Source organism: Carcharhinus amblyrhynchos, chromosome 4 (genome assembly GCF_965287045.1).
Source record: "Carcharhinus amblyrhynchos chromosome 4, sCarAmb.v2.hapA, whole genome shotgun sequence".
Lineage (NCBI taxonomy): Eukaryota > Metazoa > Chordata > Chondrichthyes > Carcharhiniformes > Carcharhinidae > Carcharhinus > Carcharhinus amblyrhynchos.
The window spans coordinates 47,094,058-47,114,974 of record NC_137327.1 but is presented as its reverse complement, the minus strand read 5'-3'; the positions used below and the strand labels follow the sequence as shown (position 1 = coordinate 47,114,974).

General features: G+C 40.3%; 1 protein-coding gene across 2 annotated transcripts in view; it reads left to right on the top strand.

Moving 5' to 3' along the window:
- The window catches only part of plekhg4 (pleckstrin homology domain containing, family G (with RhoGef domain) member 4), a 203,975-nt gene that overhangs the window by 150,331 nt on the left and 32,727 nt on the right, over nucleotides 1-20,917 (top strand). For both annotated transcript variants that reach the window (XM_080187099.1, XM_080187098.1), the window contains exon 14: nucleotides 13,693-14,687. In XM_080187099.1, the coding sequence (XP_080043225.1) occupies nucleotides 13,693-14,687 (995 nt within the window). The remainder of the gene's footprint in view (nucleotides 1-13,692; nucleotides 14,688-20,917) is intronic.

The window sequence follows — 20,917 nt, the reverse complement described above, 5'->3', positions numbered from 1 at the left end:
CTTTCTAGTATTTAAAGATGAGGAGTTTGGAGATGGGCTTTTACTAAAGTGTATGCATTAAGAAATGCTGCTGTTCTAACAATAATAGAATTTCTGCACATTTTATGCTGCAACAAAGCTCTAAGCAAACTATTACAGTCGCTGCTTACGACTCAAATGTTAGCCAATCAACCAGATTGTGACCAAAATCTTCTAAAGATTAATATATCTGCAACAACATTATTGAACAGTAAGAATCATATGTTGGAGAACACTGAACTTTCAGATTTTTCACTTTCGTTTTTAAATGAGTTATGTGCAGAAACTCTGACTGCACTGAACTTCATGCAATTGAAATTCCAGTGCCATGTTTTTATTTCATGCTACACAGTTCACTAATTTTGTAATGTGGAGATCGGAAAGCCCTTCCTCCCCCTCCTCTATCCCTTTTCATTCAGTTACTGAGGAAGCCTATCTGGTATTTAGCCTAGTATTTGCCTGTGAATACTGCAGCGTTCATAGGGATTTAAGCTAGCACGTTTTCTGGGCACCATTGGGTCAGTTTATCTGAGTTCAAGATGATAGCACAGAACACAGCAGAAGCAGTCTCTCCGAAACCAGACCTGCAACCTGTTTGTAGATCTGTGCAGGTAGGAGCATGTTCTTTCCTGAAACCTTTTCTACAGATGCATTATGGTATAGGTAACTATTGATATTTAACTGTGTTGTCATGCAACAGTCTGTGTTTACTTTTTAATGGAAATGTAATTGTGTAACTTATAGGATAACTATTATGTTTACTGTTGGTGTTCTGCAAAGCATTGATCACCATTGCACAATGCATATTCCACAGTAGTCCTTTGACTATAGGACATTCACTTGCTATGTAGCTTACCATTTTTTGATATTTTGTAAGTGGCCCATGATTGAAGTACCAGCACAAGTAATGTACATAATCACCATTTTTCAAGATGCAACATAAAACTTTTTTTTACAGATCACCTTTGACAAGAAGGGATGTTTTCCTCTTGGTAAACTGTAGCATTGATTAAAAATAGGCAGGAGATATTGTGTTCGCTGCTTCTTAGAGCTGCGAACCTCAAATAGATCTCAAATTCAGACTGTGCTGTATTGTCCTATGGATCAATGCTTGTCTTTGGGGCCGCTGCTTAAGCTAGTTGAGCGTCTCTACAGTTGATCATTCAAAAAATAAGAGAGACCTGGAATTGAAAACTAATTTAGGAGAAGTGTAGAATGTTAAAAACGTTGCAGTGGTATAAGCTTGATGTAGTATTGACTTCCTAATTCAAAATGCTTTACACTGATTTGTATTTTACATGTGCAGATTCTCAAGTCTGATTGTGTTTCGTATGGTGTTAAAAGCTATACTTTCATGATCTCCTAATGCTAACTTATTATTGACTTTGGGAGCTATTGAGTATGACTGTCTATGATTATCTTGTGAACTAATATCTCAAAAATTGCATTTGAGATTATTTTGATGCAGAAAGGTAAAAGTGGATTTTTTCATTAAAACATCTGCACTCATAACATGTTTAATTTAGATATAACCATTAATAAATATGTTTACCATCTATAGTTAGATATTAAGCTTTTAAATTCCCCATGACATAGCATAATCTCAGTTTAAAGCTGTAAAGAATTTAGTATGCTCCATATGTGTATAGCCTGGGAGCTGGGAATCTTTGTTCCAGAAGAATTTGATGATGTCAGAGACCCATTTTATTATGATGGTAAGTGTGACTAGGGCTAAAATGGAATTAGGGAGGGGGAGAAAAGTCATCCATTATTTTCTTTGTCATGGCCCATTCCATTCTAAGAATTAAAATGTCACTTATCATGCTGTCTGGCTGAACCATGAGTCCAGAGCACTGCTGGGTCACCAGCCTTTTGAAGCCATTCACTGCAGTTTTTCTCCCATCTGTCATTTCAGTCTTTGGCATAGACAAATTCATCTTTATTCTGAATACTGGAATGGACCAGAAATCACCTTCATAAGTAATGGTAAATATATTTGTATAAAAATCCCCTTTTTCTTTAGACATGTCATATCTTTTCTTTCACTGCCTCTTCCTATAACTCCTTGATCAATGATCAAAACCTAAAAGACTGTGATACGCAGACTATTAACTAATTGTATTTTTGGAGTCTTTTGCTGTAGTTTCTTTTCCCAGTAATTTTCTCCCACCTTTTCAGGCTCCCTCCCCCTCCTGTACCATCTGCCGAGAAAATCAAACACTTCGCAGTTCTCTGCTTACGTTCCTATTTAAAAATTGTTGGGGGAAGGGTTGGTCTTATCTACATTTCCTACTTCAGTCAGGTGAATAAATAAGCTTCAGAAACTCATCTAAGAATTTCGTGGGAAAACCTATGTATATAGTGCCAGATCTGCTGCGCTGCCAGCTGTCTTTCATTTGCATATTGCAGCAATTTATTCAAGGTTATTCTGTTTCAGGATTGATTTAATTTCCAAGAACTGAAACGCGAGCATCCTTTAATTAGCACTTATTTTAAAGTAACACCATCTTGCATCTGGTTTCCTGTGATTATGTTTACCACATTTGAATTACAGTTTGTTAGCTATTACTTCACATCAGGCTCAATTTTGATCTATGTCCAACTGAATAGTTAAATATTTTATTTTAAAAGCTTGTACTTTATCCTTGTGCATAGGCTTTTAATAAATGAACCATACAACTTGTAGAGTGTGTACACAAAACAAAATAAATTGATTATACATTGAAATGAATTGTACAATCATATATAGTGAAAAATAAAATCAAATAATGAGAATCTTTCTTCAAGCCAGTATGCCAAAATCCAGTAAAGGTTTGGAGGTGTATTGAAAGAGAGGAGCATTATTAAACCTTAAAATAAGAACAATATTCATCCTTGCATTTATATGGCACCTTTCACATTTTTTATGTCTTGAAACTCTTCACAGCCAATGGATTGCCTTTGAAGCACCATCACTGCTTCTGTGGAGGGAAATATGGCTGGCATTTCACATAGAATGTGGCCCTACAAATAGCAAAATAATCAATGGTTGGTTGTGGTTTTTGTTGATGGATAAAGGAATAGAAAATCTTCTCATGGTACTGTTAAATCTTTTACCACTACCTAAACAGGCAGATGGGATCTCAGTTTAATGTCTCATATGAAGGGTAGTGCCTCTGACAATGCAGCACACCCTCAACCAACAGGAAAGTGTCATCCTAAATTATGCATTCAAGGCTCGGATTGAGGTTTTAACCCATGACCTGCTGAATGGAAGTAAAAATGCCAAGTTCCCACTTTCAGAATTTGAATTCATTTAGTTTGATAAAATTATCTCAATACAGTGAATGGCATTTCATGAAATCATTAACTGATAAAGTATTGAGTGGCAGCCTGCAAATAGAAGGTTATTTGCAATATATAATGCTCAGCAAATCATTACTTTTGGCACAGTTGGCTAGCACTGCTGCTTCATGGGGTGGCATGGCAGCACAGTGGTTAGCACAGCTGCTTCACAGATCCAGGGACCTGGGTTCAAATCCTGGTTCGGGTCACTGTCTGTGTGGAGTTTGCACATTCTCCCTGTGTCTGTGTGGGTTTCCTCTGCGTGCCCCGATTTCCTCCCACAGTCCAGAAATGTGCGTGCTAGGTTGATTGGCCATTCTAAATTGCCCCTTAGTGTCCTGAGATGTGTAGGTTAGAGGAATTAGTGGGTAAATATGTAGGGATATGGGAATAGGGCCTGGGTGGGATTGTAGTTGGTGCAAACCCAACGGGCCGAATGACTTCTTTCTGCACTGTAGGATTCTATGAAAAGGTTTAGAAGGTAAATTAGAGTTGTCTTTCCATCTTTGTAGAGGTTGAAGGGGCACTTCTCTTGAGAGAATGATGCATCAATACTCATTTTGCTATATTCATTTTCACTTTGTTCATCTTTTAAGAGCTCAGCTTTTCTCAATTTAAACTGCCGAGATAGCGTCAGGTAAATTATAATGAAAGGAAAAGGATCTAAAACTTGACTTTGACTAAAGATCTAGAGCAAGTGTTTGGTGACACAGTTCAGTTTTAAAAACAATAGGCAGAAATACAGCAGATTGGAATTGGCTCTTCACAGCTGCTGAATTCATGGGTTTCTGTTTGTATTCTTGAAATGATTATTAGGATGTGTTCACATTCTTTACAGCTAGTGAAAGAAAGCTACAACACATGCCTAAGGGGAAAACCCTATCATAGCTTGAAAAGATGGAGTTTCTGTATCATATGTTCACTTTTATTATAGAGTTCAACAATTTTATTCCTTTTATCAATAAAAAAAAATGGATGTTTATGCTTTGAGCACAGCGACACAGTGGTTAGCACTGCTGCCTCACAGCACCAGGGACCCGAGTTCAATTCTGCCCTTGGGTCACTGTCTGTGTGGAGTTTGCACATTCTCCCTGTGTCTGCATGGGTTTCCTTCAGGTGCTCCAGTTTTCTCCCACAGTCCAAAGATGTGCTGGATAGGTGGATTGACCATGGTAACTTGATCCTAGTGTCAGGGGGATTAGCAGAGTAAATGTGTGGGGTTGCGAAGTAGGACCTGGGTGGGATTGTGGTTGGCGCAGACTCGATGGGCTGAATGGCCCCCTTCCGCACTGTAGGGATTCTATGATATGTTATCAGTCGTCTTTAATTTCCAATGTGTTTCAGGGTTATTTCTGTATACTTGTTATGATGGATGATTGATAGCCCTCCAGTATTGATGTAGAAAGATCAGTCTCCAGGAGAGCATTGCCTGCAACCCTGAGAGAAAATCATGGGTGTTATAAGAAATTGTTGTTTTTGTCATTTCCTTTGAATATATTTCTGTACCATATATAAAAATATTAAAAGTAGGTGAAAAGACAGTTTACTAACTGGCATCCAATCGGTTATAAATATTTTTGCTTTCCATTTGACATAGACTGACTAATGGCTGAAATGTGAGGTTTGTGATGAAACCTTCAAGAGTACATGTAATCACAGTTATCAACCCTAATCACAGTAGAAGAAGGCAATGTTACTCCTAATTGAGAACTGGGTCAAAAATTCCATTGATGTTTCCTTCTTGCAGTAATGGTCACCGAAGTGTGGGGCAGTGTGAATTGATTACGTAATTCTAATCCATTATTTTGTTCATTCATGCTTTATGTTATATTTCTACAAGATATTTTGGAACTTGCCCTCTTGCGTGATTTTAGCTTTGCTCTAAAAAGCTGAACATCTGACAAAACTCCTTTTTATAAGAAACCACTATAATTAAGTTACAGAAGAGACATAATAGCAAAGCCAGCTCAACCACTACTGTACCTGATAGTGATTGTAATGCTTCTTGCTGCTTTTTTTGCCAACATTTTCATGGAGTGCTGATCACATTGAAAAGAGTAACGCGTTTCAACTCATTGTACTGAGGAATTTTCATACTTGCTTTATTGTGATAAAGTTCCTCAATTGCAACTTCCTCAGCATGCCCTTGCAATAAAACTTGACTAGAAACTAAGAACAGCATGCCTCACTGCTCCAATTAAGTGACGTATTCTTCTTCTAGCAGCACTTGCTTCTGAGAAGGAGCATCAATTTAATACCAAATAATTAATATTTTGAGCTGTATCCTTTTTCCCACTAAGATTTAGATGGAGACTGACCAAATTAAGTTTTCTAGATCTATTTCATATTTCAGAGTAGTGAGATTTTCCTCCTATTTGTTTGTGTTAAATTTTTTAGTTCATCATTAGGATGTGGACATCAGTAGCTAATTCAACATTTATTGCCCTTGAGAAAGTGGTAGTGAGCTGCCTTCTTGAACTGCTGCAATTGATGTGGTGTAGATATGCCCATGGTGCTGTTAAGGAGAGAGTTCCAGGATTTTGACATAGCAACAGTGAGGGCACGGTGATTGAGTTCCAAGTCAGGATAGTGTGTGGCTTGGATAGAAACTTGCAGATGGTGGTGTTCTCATGCATCTGCTGTCCTTGTCCTAGTGGCAGAGGTTCTGGCTTTAGATCGTGATGCTGAAGGAGCCATGGTGAGACCTTATAGTGTATCTTGTGAATGGTACACACTGCTGCCACTGTGCATTCATGGTGGACAAACTGGATGTTGAAGGTAGTGGATGAGTTGTCAAAGAAGAGGACTGCTTTGCCCTGGATCGTGTTGAGTTTCTTGAATGTTGTTGGAGGTGCGTTATCCATGCATGGGGAGAGTATTCCATCATACTCCTTCCTTGTACCATATAAATGGCCTTGAGCTATTTCTTGATATCACTTGTGGAGTGAATTGAATTGAATTGACTGAAGACTGGCATCTGTGATGCTTGGGATCTCTGGAGGAGGCCGAGATGAATCATCTGCTTGGCACTTCTGGCTGCAAAGGCTTCAGGCTTACCTTGATGCGCCCCCCCATCATTGAGGAACCACCTCTCCAGTGAGTTGCTTTATTGCACACCACTATTCACAACTGAACGTGAAAGGACTTCAGAACTTGAATCTGATCTTTTGGTTGTTGAATCACTTAGCTCCATTACTTGCTACTTAGAACATAGAAAAACTACAGCACAAACAGGCCCTTCGGCCCACAAGTTGCACTGATCATATCCCTGCCTACTAGACCTGTCTATAACCCTCAATCCTATTAAATCTCATGTACTCATCCAGAAATCTCTTAAAAGACCCTACGAATTTGCTTCCACCACCACCGATAGCAGCCGATTCCACTCACCCACCACCCTCTGAGTGAAAAACTTACCCCTGCCATCTCCTCTGTACCTCCTCCTCAGCAATATTGTTTGGCACAGAAGTAGTCCTGTGTTGTAACTCTACCAGATTGATATTGATTTTTAGGTACATCTGCACTGCCCCTGAATTATTCATACAGAACTTCCAGCAATGAAACTGTGTGCCTAAATGGTCCCTTAATAAATGCCCATTGGACACTTGAAACTCAGCCTGTGCCTTAAATATACTGCATGGTGATTATCTCATCTTGTATTATCACAGTATGCCCACCCTCACGAAATAGATTAGATGTTTTTGGTACGGAGTCAAACAATCTTAGGTATGTCAGTGATTTTAAGTACTTTTTATTGTTCTTTCAACTGTCGATCATTATTTGTGTGATCATGAATAATGTGAAATAGGGTTGTTCTTAATGAGCGTAAGCAGTGTTGCATGATAACATAAGCACAAGCTGATGAACAATATTCTGTACCGTTAACATTGTAAAAGTGCTGTATCACTAAATGGTTCAACATGAATTCCTGTGTTAGTAGCTGTTACAGAAAGGACGTAAGTAGCTTAATAGAACAAAATCGTTTTGTCTCATCTCAAGCACATCATTTTATAACTATTGAGACATTTAAGGGGATTTGCACAGCATACAAAACACAACTTCATATAAATCCTTATTGGAAAGGTTTTTAATGCTGCTTGCAGTTATCATGCAAAACCTCAAGACAAAGGACTTTGGATGTGCAAAACATTTTCAGTTGTGGGTGAGTCTAGAAAATGGGGGCATAAATATATATCTAGGATTGCCACTACCTGTTAAGATAAAATGTTTAGGAAGGGTTTCTTTATACAGAACATGGAACTTATGCCACATGAAGTAGAAAACATTAATGCGATTAAGAGGAAACTTGATGCACAAGTAGGACGAGAATAGAGGGGCATGGGGGAGGGTGGGAAAAGATAATTGGAATAAGAAGAGTACAAACATTCACACAGATCAGTAGAGCCAAAAGCCTAATGCTGTTCTGTAGATGATTTGTAATTGTATGTAGATGTACCATGTTGTTGTTCATGGTTTTTAATCAGTGATCTTTCTTTTCAAGTTTAACTTTGAATAATTGAAGTGTTGTTCTGCCCTTCACTCCTCCCAAAAAGGCTTTTATTTCTCTGCCATGCACCATCTTTTCGCTAGGTTGTTCTCATGTCATGTCAGTTGTAGTGCCGTGTTTGCCCAGCTGTTACAAAATCCACAAGAATGGAATTCAGTTTTGTTTTTTTTCCTTTGGGCAAGTGTCTGCCTGTCTTCCAAATATGGCTTAGCTAAACTTAAGAATCATGTCTTTAAATCAAAGTAAAATTGTACTTGGATATTTTATTGTACATTAGGTGATTCAGTTAAAATAACTGATCAATTTGGTACAACTTCATTGACTAAAACGTTCCCTATTCATTTGGTTCAGTGACTATTTCTTCCATGCTGAGGTATGATTGCCATGTACTTGATCAATGGAGAAGGAAAATGAAGAAAAATGAATGATATTTGGTGTGGGCCAGCTTAACCTTGGTTGGTGAGGAAAGATAAAAAAAATACAGCAAAACATAAATACATTTTAAGCTGAATCTTTATTTGTAGCACTTCTGCTTAATAATTTGTGAGCAAAACAATTCTTAGCCTTGAAAAAGGACTGATACACGTATCATGAGTCATCCAGACTGGAAACATTAGCTATGTTCTCTCTGCACAGATGCTGTCAGACTTGCTGAGATTTTCCAGCATTTTCTGTTTTTGTTTGAGTCCAACATCCACTGTAATTTTATTTTGTTATACAAAACATGTGTTTTGTCTTAAATCCTTATTTTGATGTTGTTGAATTTTTGTGCTGATCATGGTGAAAATGTTAATGAAGAGAAAAAGGAGAGTTTTATTGTGGTTTAATATGAACATTACTCATTCTTGGATTCCTGGTGACTTTAACTTTCCAAATATTGATTGGAACCTTAATAGGTCGAATAGTTCGGATGGGGCAGTTTTTGTATACTGTGTGCAGGAGGGTTTCCTGACACACTATGTGGATAGGCCGACGAGAGGTGGGGCCACATTGGACTTGGTACTGGATAACGAACTGGGCCAAGTGTTAGATTTGTTTGTAGGCGAGCACTTTGGAGATAGTGACCACAATTCAGCATCTTTCATTAGCGCAATGAAGCGGGATAGGGCTATACATCAGGGCAAGGTTTATAATTGGGGAAGGGGTAATTATGATGCGATTAGGCAAGAATTAGGGAGCATAAGATGGGAATAGAAACTGTCAGGAAAAGGCACAAGTGAAAAGTAGAGCTTGTTCAAGGAACAAATACTGCATGTCCTTAATAGATATGGCCCTTCAGGCAGGGAGGAAATGGCCGAGTGAGGGAACATGGTTCACAAAAGAGGTTGAATGTCCTGTTAAGAGGAAAAAGGAAGCATATGTTAGGATTAGAAAACAGAGTTTAGATGGGTCGCTTGAGGGTTACAAGGTAGCAAGGGATGAGCTTAAAAAAAGGGCATAGGAGAATCAGGAGGGGGGCATGAGAAGTCCTTGGCAGATCAGATAAAGGAAAACCCCAAGGCTTTTTACTCTTACGTGAGAAATAAAAGAATGACCTGGGTGAGGTTAGGGCCAGTCAAGGATAGTAGTGGGAACTTGTGCATGGTGTCAGAAGAGGTAGGAGAGGCACTGAATGAATACTAATCTTCAGTGCTCACCAAGGAGAGCGGCCACATTTTTGAGCATGAGAGTGTGATACAGGCTGATAGGCTAGAGGAGGTAGATGTTCTGAGGGAAGATATATTAGCAATTCTGAAAAATCTGAGGATCAATAAGTCCCCTGGGCCAGATGGAATATATCCTTGGATTCTTTGCTGGCAAGGGATGAGATTGCAGAGCCTTTGGCTTTGATCTTTGGGTCCTCAGGGGATGGTGCCAGAAGACTGGAGAGTAGCGAATGTTGTTCCTCTGTTCAAGAAAGGGAATAGGAATGACCCTGGTAATTATAGGCCAGTTAGTCTTACTTCGATGGTCGGTAAGTTAATGGAAAAGGTCAGGAGGGATAGGATTTCTGACCATTTGGAAAGATGCAGCTTAATCCAGGATAGTCAGTACGGATTCGTGAAGGGCAAGTCTTGCCTCACAAATTTGATTGAATTCTTTGAAGACGTAACTAAGTGTGTAGATAAAGATAGAGCAGTTGATGTCGCACACAAGGATTTTAGTAAGGCGTTTGATAAGGTTCCCCATGGTAGGCTCATGAAGAAAGCGAGGAGATGTGGGATAGAAGGAAATTTAGCTGATTTGGATAAGTAACTGGCTACCTCATAGAAAGAAGTCTCACAACACCAGGTTAAAGCGCAACAGGTTTATTTGGCAGTAAACGCCACTAGCTTTCGGAACGCCGTTCCTTCGTCAGGTGAGTGGAGCGTTCTGATCACAAACAGGGCATACAAAGGCGCACACAGTTTACAGAATACTGATTAGAATGCGAGCCTTTACAGATAATCTGCTATTCAAGTCTTAAAGGTGCAGACAATGTGAGTGGAGATAGTATTAAGCACAGGTTAAAGAGATGTGCATTGTCTCCTGACAGGACAGTAAGTAACATGTTGCAAGTTCAGGCAAGTCGTGGGATTTGTCCATGACTATTCTCTGGAATTGGTTGCATTCTTGGACACGCTTCTCCATTAAGGACTGTCACCTCAGCACCTTGCTGTACTGCAAGCCCACAGATAACCTCACGATGCTCCACTTCTCCAGCTTCCATCCTAAACACATTAAAGAAGCCATTCCCTACGGACAAGACCTCCTTATATACAGGATCTACTCAGATGAAGAGGATCGCAACAGACACCTTCAGGCGCTGAAAGATGCCCTCATAAGAACAGGATATGGCGCGCGACTCATCAGTCGACAGTTCCAATGTGCCACAGCAAAAAACCGCACTGACCTCCTCAGAAGACAAACGGGTCACAGTGGACAGAGTATGCTTCGTCGTCCAGTACTTCCTCGGAGCAGAGAAGCTACAACATCATCTGCGGAGTCTTCAGCATGTCATTGATGAAGACGAACATCTTGCCAGGGCCATCCCCACTTCTTGCCTTCAAACAACTGCACAACCTCAAACAGAGCGTTGTCCACAGCAAACTACCCAGCCTTCAGGAGAACAGTGACCACAACACCATACAACCCTGCCGCAGCAACCTCTGCAGGACATGCATGACATCATCGATGTGGATGCCATCATCTCACATGAGAACACCATCCACCAGGTACATAGCACATACTCTTGCAACTTGGCCAACGCTATCTACCTGATACACTGCAGAAAAGGATGTCCCGAGGCATGGTACATTGGGGAGACCATGCAGACGCTGTGACAACGTCTGAATGAACACCGCTCAACAATCACCAGGCAAGACTGTTCCCTTCCTGTTGGCAAATACTTCAGTGGTCACGGCCATTCGGCCTTCACGACGTATGACAGCGCAGTCACTGAGCAGAAACTGATAGCCAAGTTCCGCACACATGAGGATGGCCTCAACTGGGATCTTGGGTTCATGTCACATTATCTGTGACCCCCATGACTTGCCTGAACATGTAACATCTCACTTACTGTCCTGTCTAGAGACAATACACATCTCTTTAACCTATGCTTATCACTATCTCCACTCACATTGTCTGCACCTTTTACAGCTAATTTGCTATTCAAGTCTTAAAGACTTGCATTCTAATCAGTATCCTGTAAACTGTATGTGCCTTTATATGCCCTGTTTGTGATCAGAACTCTCCACTCACATGACGAAGGAACAGTGTTCCGAAAGCTAGTGGCGTTTACTATCAAAACTTTAACCTGATGTTGTGAGACTTCAGTTTACTCCAGTCCAACGCTGGCATCTCTACATCATGACTATCTCATAGAAGACAGAGGATGGTGGTGGATGGAAAATTTTCAGACTGGAGACCAGTTACTGGTAGTGTACTACAGGGATCAGTGCTGGGTCCTCTGCTATTTCTGATTTTTATCAATGACTTGGAAGAGAGGGCTGAAGGGTGGGTCAGTAAATTTGCCGATGACACCAAGATTGGGGGAGTAGTGGATGAGGTGGAGGGCTGTTGTAGGCTACAAAGAGACATTGATAGGATGCAGAGCTGGGCCAAAAAGTGGCAATGGAGTTTAACCCTGATCAGTACGAGGTAATTCATTTTGGTAGGACAAATTTGAATGCAGATTACAAGGTCAACGGCAGGGTTCTGAGGAATGTGGAGGAACAAAGAGACCTTGGGGTTCATATCCACAGATCTCTGAAGGTTGCCACTCAAGTGGATAGAGCCATGAAGAAGGCCTACAGTGTGTTAGTGTTTATTAACAAGGGGTTTGAGTTAAGGAGCCATGGGGTTATGCTGCAACTGTACAGGACCTTGTGAGACCACATTGGGAATATTGTGTGCAATTCTGGTCACCTCACTATAAGAAGAATGTGGAAGCATTGGTGAGAGTGCAGAGGAGATTTACCAGGATGCTGCCTGGTTTGGAGGGTAGGTCTCCTGAGGAAAGGTTGAGGGAGCTAGGGCTTTTCTCTTAAGAGTGGAGGAAGATGAGAGGTGACTTAATAGAGATTTATGAGATGATGAGGGGGATAGATAGAGTGGCGTTCAGAGACTATTTCCTCGGGTGGATGTAGCTGTTACTAGGGTGCAGAACTATAAGGCTCATGGTGGGAGAAACAGGAGGGATGCCTGAGGTAGGTTCTTTACTCAGAGTGCTTGGGGTGTGGAATGGACTGCCTGCTATGATAGTGGAGTAGGACACTTTAGGAATTTTCAAGTGGTTATTGGATAGGCACATGGAGCACACCTGAATGATAGGGAATGGGATAGCTTGATCTTGGTTTCAGACAAAGCTCGGCACAACATCAAAGTCCGAAGGGCCTGTGCTGTGCTGTTCTATGTTCCGTCATTTAATTCTGCCCAATGATTTGACTCAAGCCAAAAGGCACATTTTACTGCACCAAATTTTCCACCACTCCAGCCATCTTTACAATGTGATTAACAATTGAATATGAATTTGTGCAAAGATTTAGCAGGTTTTGTTAGAGACTTCCAAAGCTCAATTCCCATGGGAACCTTAATAGTCAGCAGTGACAGAAGGCATTCTTCATTTTGGGATAAAGTGGATTCAGACACGAATGAAATCATCTTAAATTCTGTTAAAAGTGCACATTTTTAGTCTCTAATAAAAAGTCTTCTTGAATGTGTTGGATTGGTAAAGATTTTTATTCTTCTTAGAGTTTCCTAAATGGATTAATAGATTGGAAAACTGAGACCTCGGAGATTTGCTGGTGGTGTTCATTAAGTATAATGGCGCATTTGTTCCTTGAATTATACTGGTTTGTTGGAAATTGTCTATTAATATTGTTTATGAAATAGGCTTTTATATACCCAAATGTCAAAACTACCCTGAGTTAAGCATTTTTGTTTGGTACTATTGGTACTATTATTTGGTACTATTGCACTGTGAGTATATTCATGAAGTATATTCAAAATATTTTTGTGGACAATTGAGTTATTTGGCACAGCAAGTGTAAATCAGCTGCTATCTCACAGTTGGTTCACATCTGTCTTTAGAGGAGGTTGTGTTTCAGATGCAGGAAACCAAGATCTTGAGAATTATTTTGACTGTTTGCTAAAGGAGAAAATCATTCTCACCTTTTGGCTGAACAAACATACTGTTGTGGTTTGTTGGTATAATGAATTTAAGTGTGTCTACATCCACAGAATATCTGGGTCATTACAGCACACAGTGAGTGTTATGTTGAAAAAGAAACTGTGTTCCTTTTTTCAGTGATCCAAATTTTAATCATGAGAAATTTCTTTTATAATATAAATTTGGTTGCTAAGCTGCTTTGTCTTCGTTACAGGCTTATGAATGGGCCCTAGAAGGTATGCGGCACCTTGCATGCATCAGCATGGATGACTGCAGTTCACCAGAGCGCTGTGGCTCAGTTGTGAAATATCTGGAAAACCATCATCATCAGCATCCTGAAATTCCAGATACTGAGTTTCAAGAAATGAAGGAGCTAGCATGTGAATTAAGAAATGAAAAGGGAATAAAACAGTGGAAATTTGCTTGGTCCAAATGCCAAGAGACGAAGCTTATCTTTGAAAAAAAGCTGGAAGCTGCATTGCGAACTAGAAAGTCATTACCATCAGACCGTCGGCTTTCTGATCTCAATAGTGTAAGGAATGAAATTGTTAACATAGGACACAGGAGGCAGTCAGGTGGAATGGAGCAAAGATTACAGTATGCAAGCTCAAACAGTAGTGGTTATTCTCCAAGCAACAGATCAACATATTGTGGTATGTGGCAGAGAGACAAACTCTCACTGCAGTCATCAGGCAGTTATGGGACTGTAAATAATGAGGATGTTTTTGTACCTGAAGCTATTCTCAGCAAAAAGTTAAGCCCTAATTTCCAAGTCTTTGATCAAAAGAGAGGAGAAAATACTTGTACTTCTGTTCATACATCAACACCAGAGGCATGTAGACGATTGCATAGTATCTCTGATGAAGAAGCTAATTGTGACAGTAATGTTGACTCTTCTCAAATACAGTCTAGATATCTCTCAACACCAGATTCTCAGAATCAACATCTGAAAAAGCTATTACGGAAAACACAGAGCTTTGATTTCTCACCCAGTGAAACCCACAAGTACAATACATGTCAAAGAACTTTTAGTGAACCTGCAAGGCGAGGAAACACAGGAGTATTCATTAAAGGGCTAGAAGTGAGCAGCACTGAACTTAGTGATAGACTTTGTACATCCAGACAGCAACCGTTGTTTAATTGGACTGGAAACCAGACAGAAGATCACAGAAGCTATTCCCCCTTACAAGAGACCAGGGCTAAGAGCAGGTGCGTATTAATTTCATCAAGGATTAAGACAAATTGTGGAGCATTTAACTGAATAGTGTTATTGTAAATGGGACATATGCCAAAACATTATGTTAACGACCACTACGGACTCAGGGTGAAGTTCAATAATGGCACAACTTTATTTCCTTTTACGTCGACGGAGAAGTACAGTCAGGACATACAATTGGACTGTCCTGAAAGTGCTCTGCCCGTCCCTCACAGCAGGCTATAGTTATACCTGAACTTAGGTGCAGTATGCGATTCAAATGCTAATATTTTATTTACAGTATTTGACCTTAGCCATCCTGTCTCGATGTTTTCAAGCGTTGAGGAAATTGTTTTAGGTGTGTGTTAATTGTTTTGTCTGGTTATTTAATAGTCTAGAATCTCCGGGGTTTGAACCGTAGGTGTCATTGATCTCAAAAACGGTTTTGAGGGGCCAGGAATGTTTCCTTAACTATGCTAATTTTAGGTGTCTCCATGGGTTGTTTGACTGTTTTAAAAGTGCTGATTTTGATGGGGTGGAGATTTAGTTCCTGTAGGTGCCATCCTGTCCAGCTTCCCTTATGTGCTAGCCCTTATTTGCATTCTAAAAGCATGCTCTTGCCTACTGATCGGTGTCTGTTACTTTGTGATTTTTAGTGGAGAGGTTCTGAGTGTAACTTTAGTCTGCTTCCATTTTGTGTGCCCAATTTTATAAAATTTGTTGTCCGATAACAATTATAATGGTATTTTAGTAACATGGAGGGAATGGGAACTAAAAACATTTATCCCTCTGATTGCGGAGTAGAACTTGTTGTCAGTATGGTGGGGGCACAAGGGCCAGCTTTGAAGACCAATTTCCTGCATCCCAAGAATATGTGGAAGACATCCAATCCAATATTGGATCAGGCCAGTTACCTAATTCTAAAGCAGATATTAGAACCCTTACAATGTGCTCCAGTCAGTGTTTCCCAGCTTAGACAGGGCCTAGCAAGTGAATCTGATTAAAAATTGCAAGTTGTTATTACAAACTTTCACCAAACTATAGTTGTCTTGCTACCTAAAGCCAATATATTTTGGCCATTTGACCTAAGGGATGCAAAATCCTAAATGCATATAATGAATGGACGTACTCAGATAATGTTAGGAATTTTTAAATTTTAAATGAAACTGGTTTGTTATGCAAATGTTTCTTTATCTACAATGCAGATGTTTCCTAACTTTGTGATGACCTTGCAAAATGTTCAATTTATGGTTTTTGGGGGCAAAAGCTTATGAAAAGCATTTACTTTTTTCTGATTATTGTCCTTGCTTCACAGTGACAGCTTAATATTCAAGGAATTATTTTTCTAGCTGCAGTAATTAATTCAGTCAGTACCATTTTGTTGATTGTACCTATTGTTTTAAAACCAGTTTCCTAACAGAATCATCAGCTCTTCCTCAACTAAATTGAGATTTAATTTAATTATTTCACAGGGTATGGGCATTGCTGACGAGGCTAGCATTTACGGCATTTATTGCCCATCCCTACCTTCTCAAAAGCAATTAGGGAAGGGCAATAAATGCTGGTATAGCCAGTGACGTGCACGTCCTGTGAAATAACAAAATAACTCCAGGACGGTAAGGAGGCATTGCAGTTGACACTGGTAGTCCCACATTGCATGTGGGTAAGAGTCATGATCGTGGTGATAGTGTAGCTCTATTGTAACTAAAGGATGAATACAAGGGGGTAGAAGTCATACTTCAGTTAAATAAATTCCTGATTAGACCATCTGGTAGTATTGTTAGCAGTTCTGGGCAGAAGCCTTAGGGAAAGGTATATTGGCCTTGGAGGGAGCATGGAGTAGATTAACTTGAATGATACTTGGGATCCAAGGGATAAAGTACAGGGAGAGATCACATTAATTAGAGTTGTATTTTCTGGAATTTGAAATGGTTGACGTGTGTATTATAATGATATGAAGGGCAATAGGATCGATGGAAACTATTTATGTTGGTTGTGAAACCTAAGACTAGGAGGTATAGTCCAAAAATGACAACCAGACCATTCAGGACTGAGATTAGAGTGCACGTCTACACACACAAGTTTGGAATTGATCTCTGCAAATAGTAATTGTTGCTAGATCAATTGTTAATCTTAACTCCAAGGTTGATATATTTTTATTAACCAGAGATATTCTGGGATTAGGGGCAAAGGTGAGTATGTGGAATGAGGTTACACATCAGCCATGATTTTATTAAATGGTGTAACAATTGAGGGGATAAATGACCTACTCTTGTTTCTATATTCTATTGGTATCATATGCTATCATAATATGGGTCTCTTGTGAGAATGGGTGAACCTGGGTGGCGAGTGTTAATACAATAGGAAGCATGGACTGTCAAGTGTGTGAGAGTTTTTTTGCTGAATATGCAAGTGTGTGTGTGGTATCAACTTCGGTTTGTCAATACTGCCATTTATTTCCCCCCCTTTCCTTGTGGACACTGAAACTAATTGTAGAACTTTCAATAATGTCGTTAGCAGCAGAATGCAACTCCTAGATTGAACTTGGATCTTGTTGTCTACTATATGCTGCAATTGCCCATGTAACACTATTACTATAAAAATTAGGCAGCTCAGTTTGTGATTTTTATCATGTATTATTTGAAGTTATCTTTTGATAATTGTATACGAGGCAAAATAAAAAATGTCGGTCTCTGTGAAAAAAACATCTGAATTACACCGTGTATGTTATGGAAAAGGAACTACCACAGTGTCATAGAATGCTCCACAGTACAAAAGAGGCCATTTGGCCCATTGAGTCTGTAACAGCTCTCTGACAGAGAATCTTACTGAGACTCCCTTCTCCACCTGGTGGGCGGTGCCAGGCTGGTAGTGCTAGACTGTCATGGTCGAAGGGACACCCTCCCCACCCCTGACCTCTGAGGGTGCTTCGATGGCCTCTGTTCCCACCAGCGAGGTCATCACTTCTGGTCTCTGCTGATGGAGATCAGCTTTAATCCCTGCTGGTGGGAACCTCTCCTGGTGGGGGCAGGAACATTAGCAAGCTCAGAGGATACTGTCCCAGGCTTGCTAATGACATGGGAATAAAAATTTCCGAAATGTAATCGGCCTCACACTGATTTCTGGCATGAGGCTGATATTTTTTTAAAAAATGACTTGGGAAAGTTATGATTGGCTGGACACTGTTCACAGCGCTGGAAAAATTGTGCCCCATATATCTGAATTTGCCATTGATGTAAATATTGGTGGTATAGCAAGTAGTATAAACAAGAGCCAAGAAATTACAAATAAAGAAAAATGAGAGTTTGCAATGTGGATAAATGTGAGTCACCCATTTTAGATCTGAGAAAGATATATTTGAATATTTTTTACATGGTAAAGCTAGGAACAGCAGAGTTCCAATGTGTTTTGCATGACCAAAGTTTATAAAGGACAGAAGATGAGAGGTCTTCCAGATGACCATTGGAATATGCCTCAAACAACGACTGGGGCAAGGGATAGAATTTGTGGCAAATTTGTGCAGGTTACTCTTTAATGGACCCAATATTGGCACTGCAATTCTGGGTGCACAAAGTTCCAGTCTGAGGCTGTGATATTCAAGATTCTGTATCTGGAGCATCAAAGGTGAACGTTTGTTTCTAAGTGCTGTCATTTTTGTATTTGCATGCATATATCCAGGTAACAGCTGTGTCTTGTCCTACAGAGGAGACAACTCCAACCACATGTTTTCCCCATAGAGCTGCTACAGAGGATCGGGTGTGTGCTGTCACCTTTGGCACTTGTGGAACTCTGATTTCTAAGGGAGATGAACAAATTCTTGATGCTGAATTTAAATATTTAATGGTATATGCCACTCCATGGGGAATATTTAAGATTGTACTCCACACTGTCCCGTTATGGCAGTCGTGCAAGCACTGCAAAGGATAAAGGGCCGTTTAAAAGTCAAGCTTAATTACAAGGACAATAGCTGTTGAACTTATTGAACACACTCTTCTGTTGCGTGACAGTCAATATCAGATTGCCAGTCTGGCCTACATTTCCTCCAGTAGACTGGACCTCCACATTTCTTACCCAGGCATCTAACTTGGACCTGCTGAGAATTGTTGGAGGTAGCTGTTCTTGGAGTCCTTCAGTGTAGTTGGGTGAGGAGGAAATTAAGTTTCACTTCTTTTTATGGCTCTAGCTGCCCTATTATGGCAATATTAAATGTGCCAACTATTTTGACAAGCTAGGAGAAAAGGTAAGTTAGTGAAGGGGAACTATTCTGCTAAGTAAATCAGAAAGTTTCCAAATATAAATCTCAATATCGGATGTTTACAGCTGCAGTGTAATGGTCTAACAAAAGCTGAAACTTCCCAGGCAATTCACATGCAGCCTCTGCATTCAGGTTTCTGAGGGGTTCCCAATCATCATCCAGGGTGCCTTCAGCTAACCTTCTAGAGAATGGAAGATCTGGCCCATTGTTTGGTTATTGACATAATGACTGGAAAAATATACATGTAGCTTTTCCTTTCCATGCGTGCAAGTTAGAGCTAAGAGCCACAGTTTCAGAATAAAGGACCCATTGCAGACGGAAATTAGGAGGAATTTTTTTCTTTGGAATTCTTTGGAATTCCCCACCCCAGAGAGCTGTGGAGGCTGAGTATTGTGTAACTCAATTTTGAATGTATTCAGATTGTTGATCCAAAACTCAGTTGAGTGTTAGGGGACAGGGGGGCAAGCAGGCCACGAACAGATCAGCCATGATATTGAATGACAGAGAAGGCTCGAGGGGCAGAATGGCCTATTCCTTTCTCGTATGTTTACAAGTTCTTCTCTGAAGTAATGTTTCCATTTTTCCTGTTGGCTGGCAATTTATCCATTTTTAAATTGCACATATTTCATTTGTGGAAGGTGGGTGTCAGCATTATTGTCCATCCCTAATTGCCACTGGGAAGGTGGTGACCTACCTTCAATATTGAATGCCTTGGCCATTTCAGAGAGCAATTAAGAGTCAACCACATTGCTGTAGGTCTGGAGCCATACATATATGCCTGATCTAGTAAGGACAGTAGATTTCCTTCCCTAAAGGATATTAGTGACCCGGGGGTCACTATTAGTTTCAGCTTTTGTTAGGCCATCACCCTGCAGCTGGAACCATCCGATTTTGTGGTTTATATTTGGAGACTTTGGTTGGTTCTGATTTACTTAGCAGAATAGTTCCCCCTTCACCAACTTACCTTTTTTCCTAGCTTGTCAAAATGGTTGGCACATTTAAAATTGCCATTATATGGCAGTTGGAGTTGTAAAAGGGAGTGAAACTTAATTCCCTCTTCCCCCAACTACACTGAAGGACTCCAAGAACAGCTACATTCCACATTTCTCAGCAGGTCCAGGTCAGAACATATATTTACAATATCTGGTCGTTTCATGACTGCCAACACTGATAGTAGCTTTTGAATTCTAGATTTTATTTAATTAACTGAATTTAAATTTCCCAGCTATCATGGTGGGAATTTATATCCCCAGATTGTTGGTCCAGACCTCTGAATCCCCAGTCTAGTGATATAATGCATGGTGGCCTAACCCACATACCTTTGGGACTGTGGGAGGAAATAGGAGCATCCAGAGGAAACCCACACAGACACACGGAGAATGCGCAAACTCCACACAGACACTGAAGCCGGGAATCAAGTCCACGTCCGTGGTGCTGTGAGGCAGCAGCGCTGTGTGCCACCCAGTAGAGCACAGTCTCTGGACTGTTGAATAAATAAGTGCTTTATTGCCCCTCCGTGAATGAGTCATGGAGCCATAGAGGCCTATAGCACAGAAAAGGCCCTTTGGCCCATTGAGTCTGCACTGGTCAAAAACAACCACCTAACTATTCAAATCCCATTTTCCAGCACTTGGCCCATAGCCTTGTATGTCTTAACATCGCAAGTGCACACCTATGTTGAAAGACTAATGATGAAACTTAGGCAATTGATGAAATCAGCCTTTGGACATTGATGATTATGTGGCACAATGGTTAGCATTGCTGCCTCACAGCACCAGGGACCTGGGTTCGATTCCCAGCTTAGGTCACTGTCTGTATAGAGTTTGCACATTCTTCCTGTGTCCGTGTGGGTTAGGTGCATTGACCTGACAGGTGCTGTAGTGTGGCAACCAGAGCAATTTCACAGTAACTTCATTGCAGTGCTAATGTAAGCCTTACTTGTGACCAGTGAATAAACTTTAACTACTCTGCAACCAAGCCCTTGTTTAA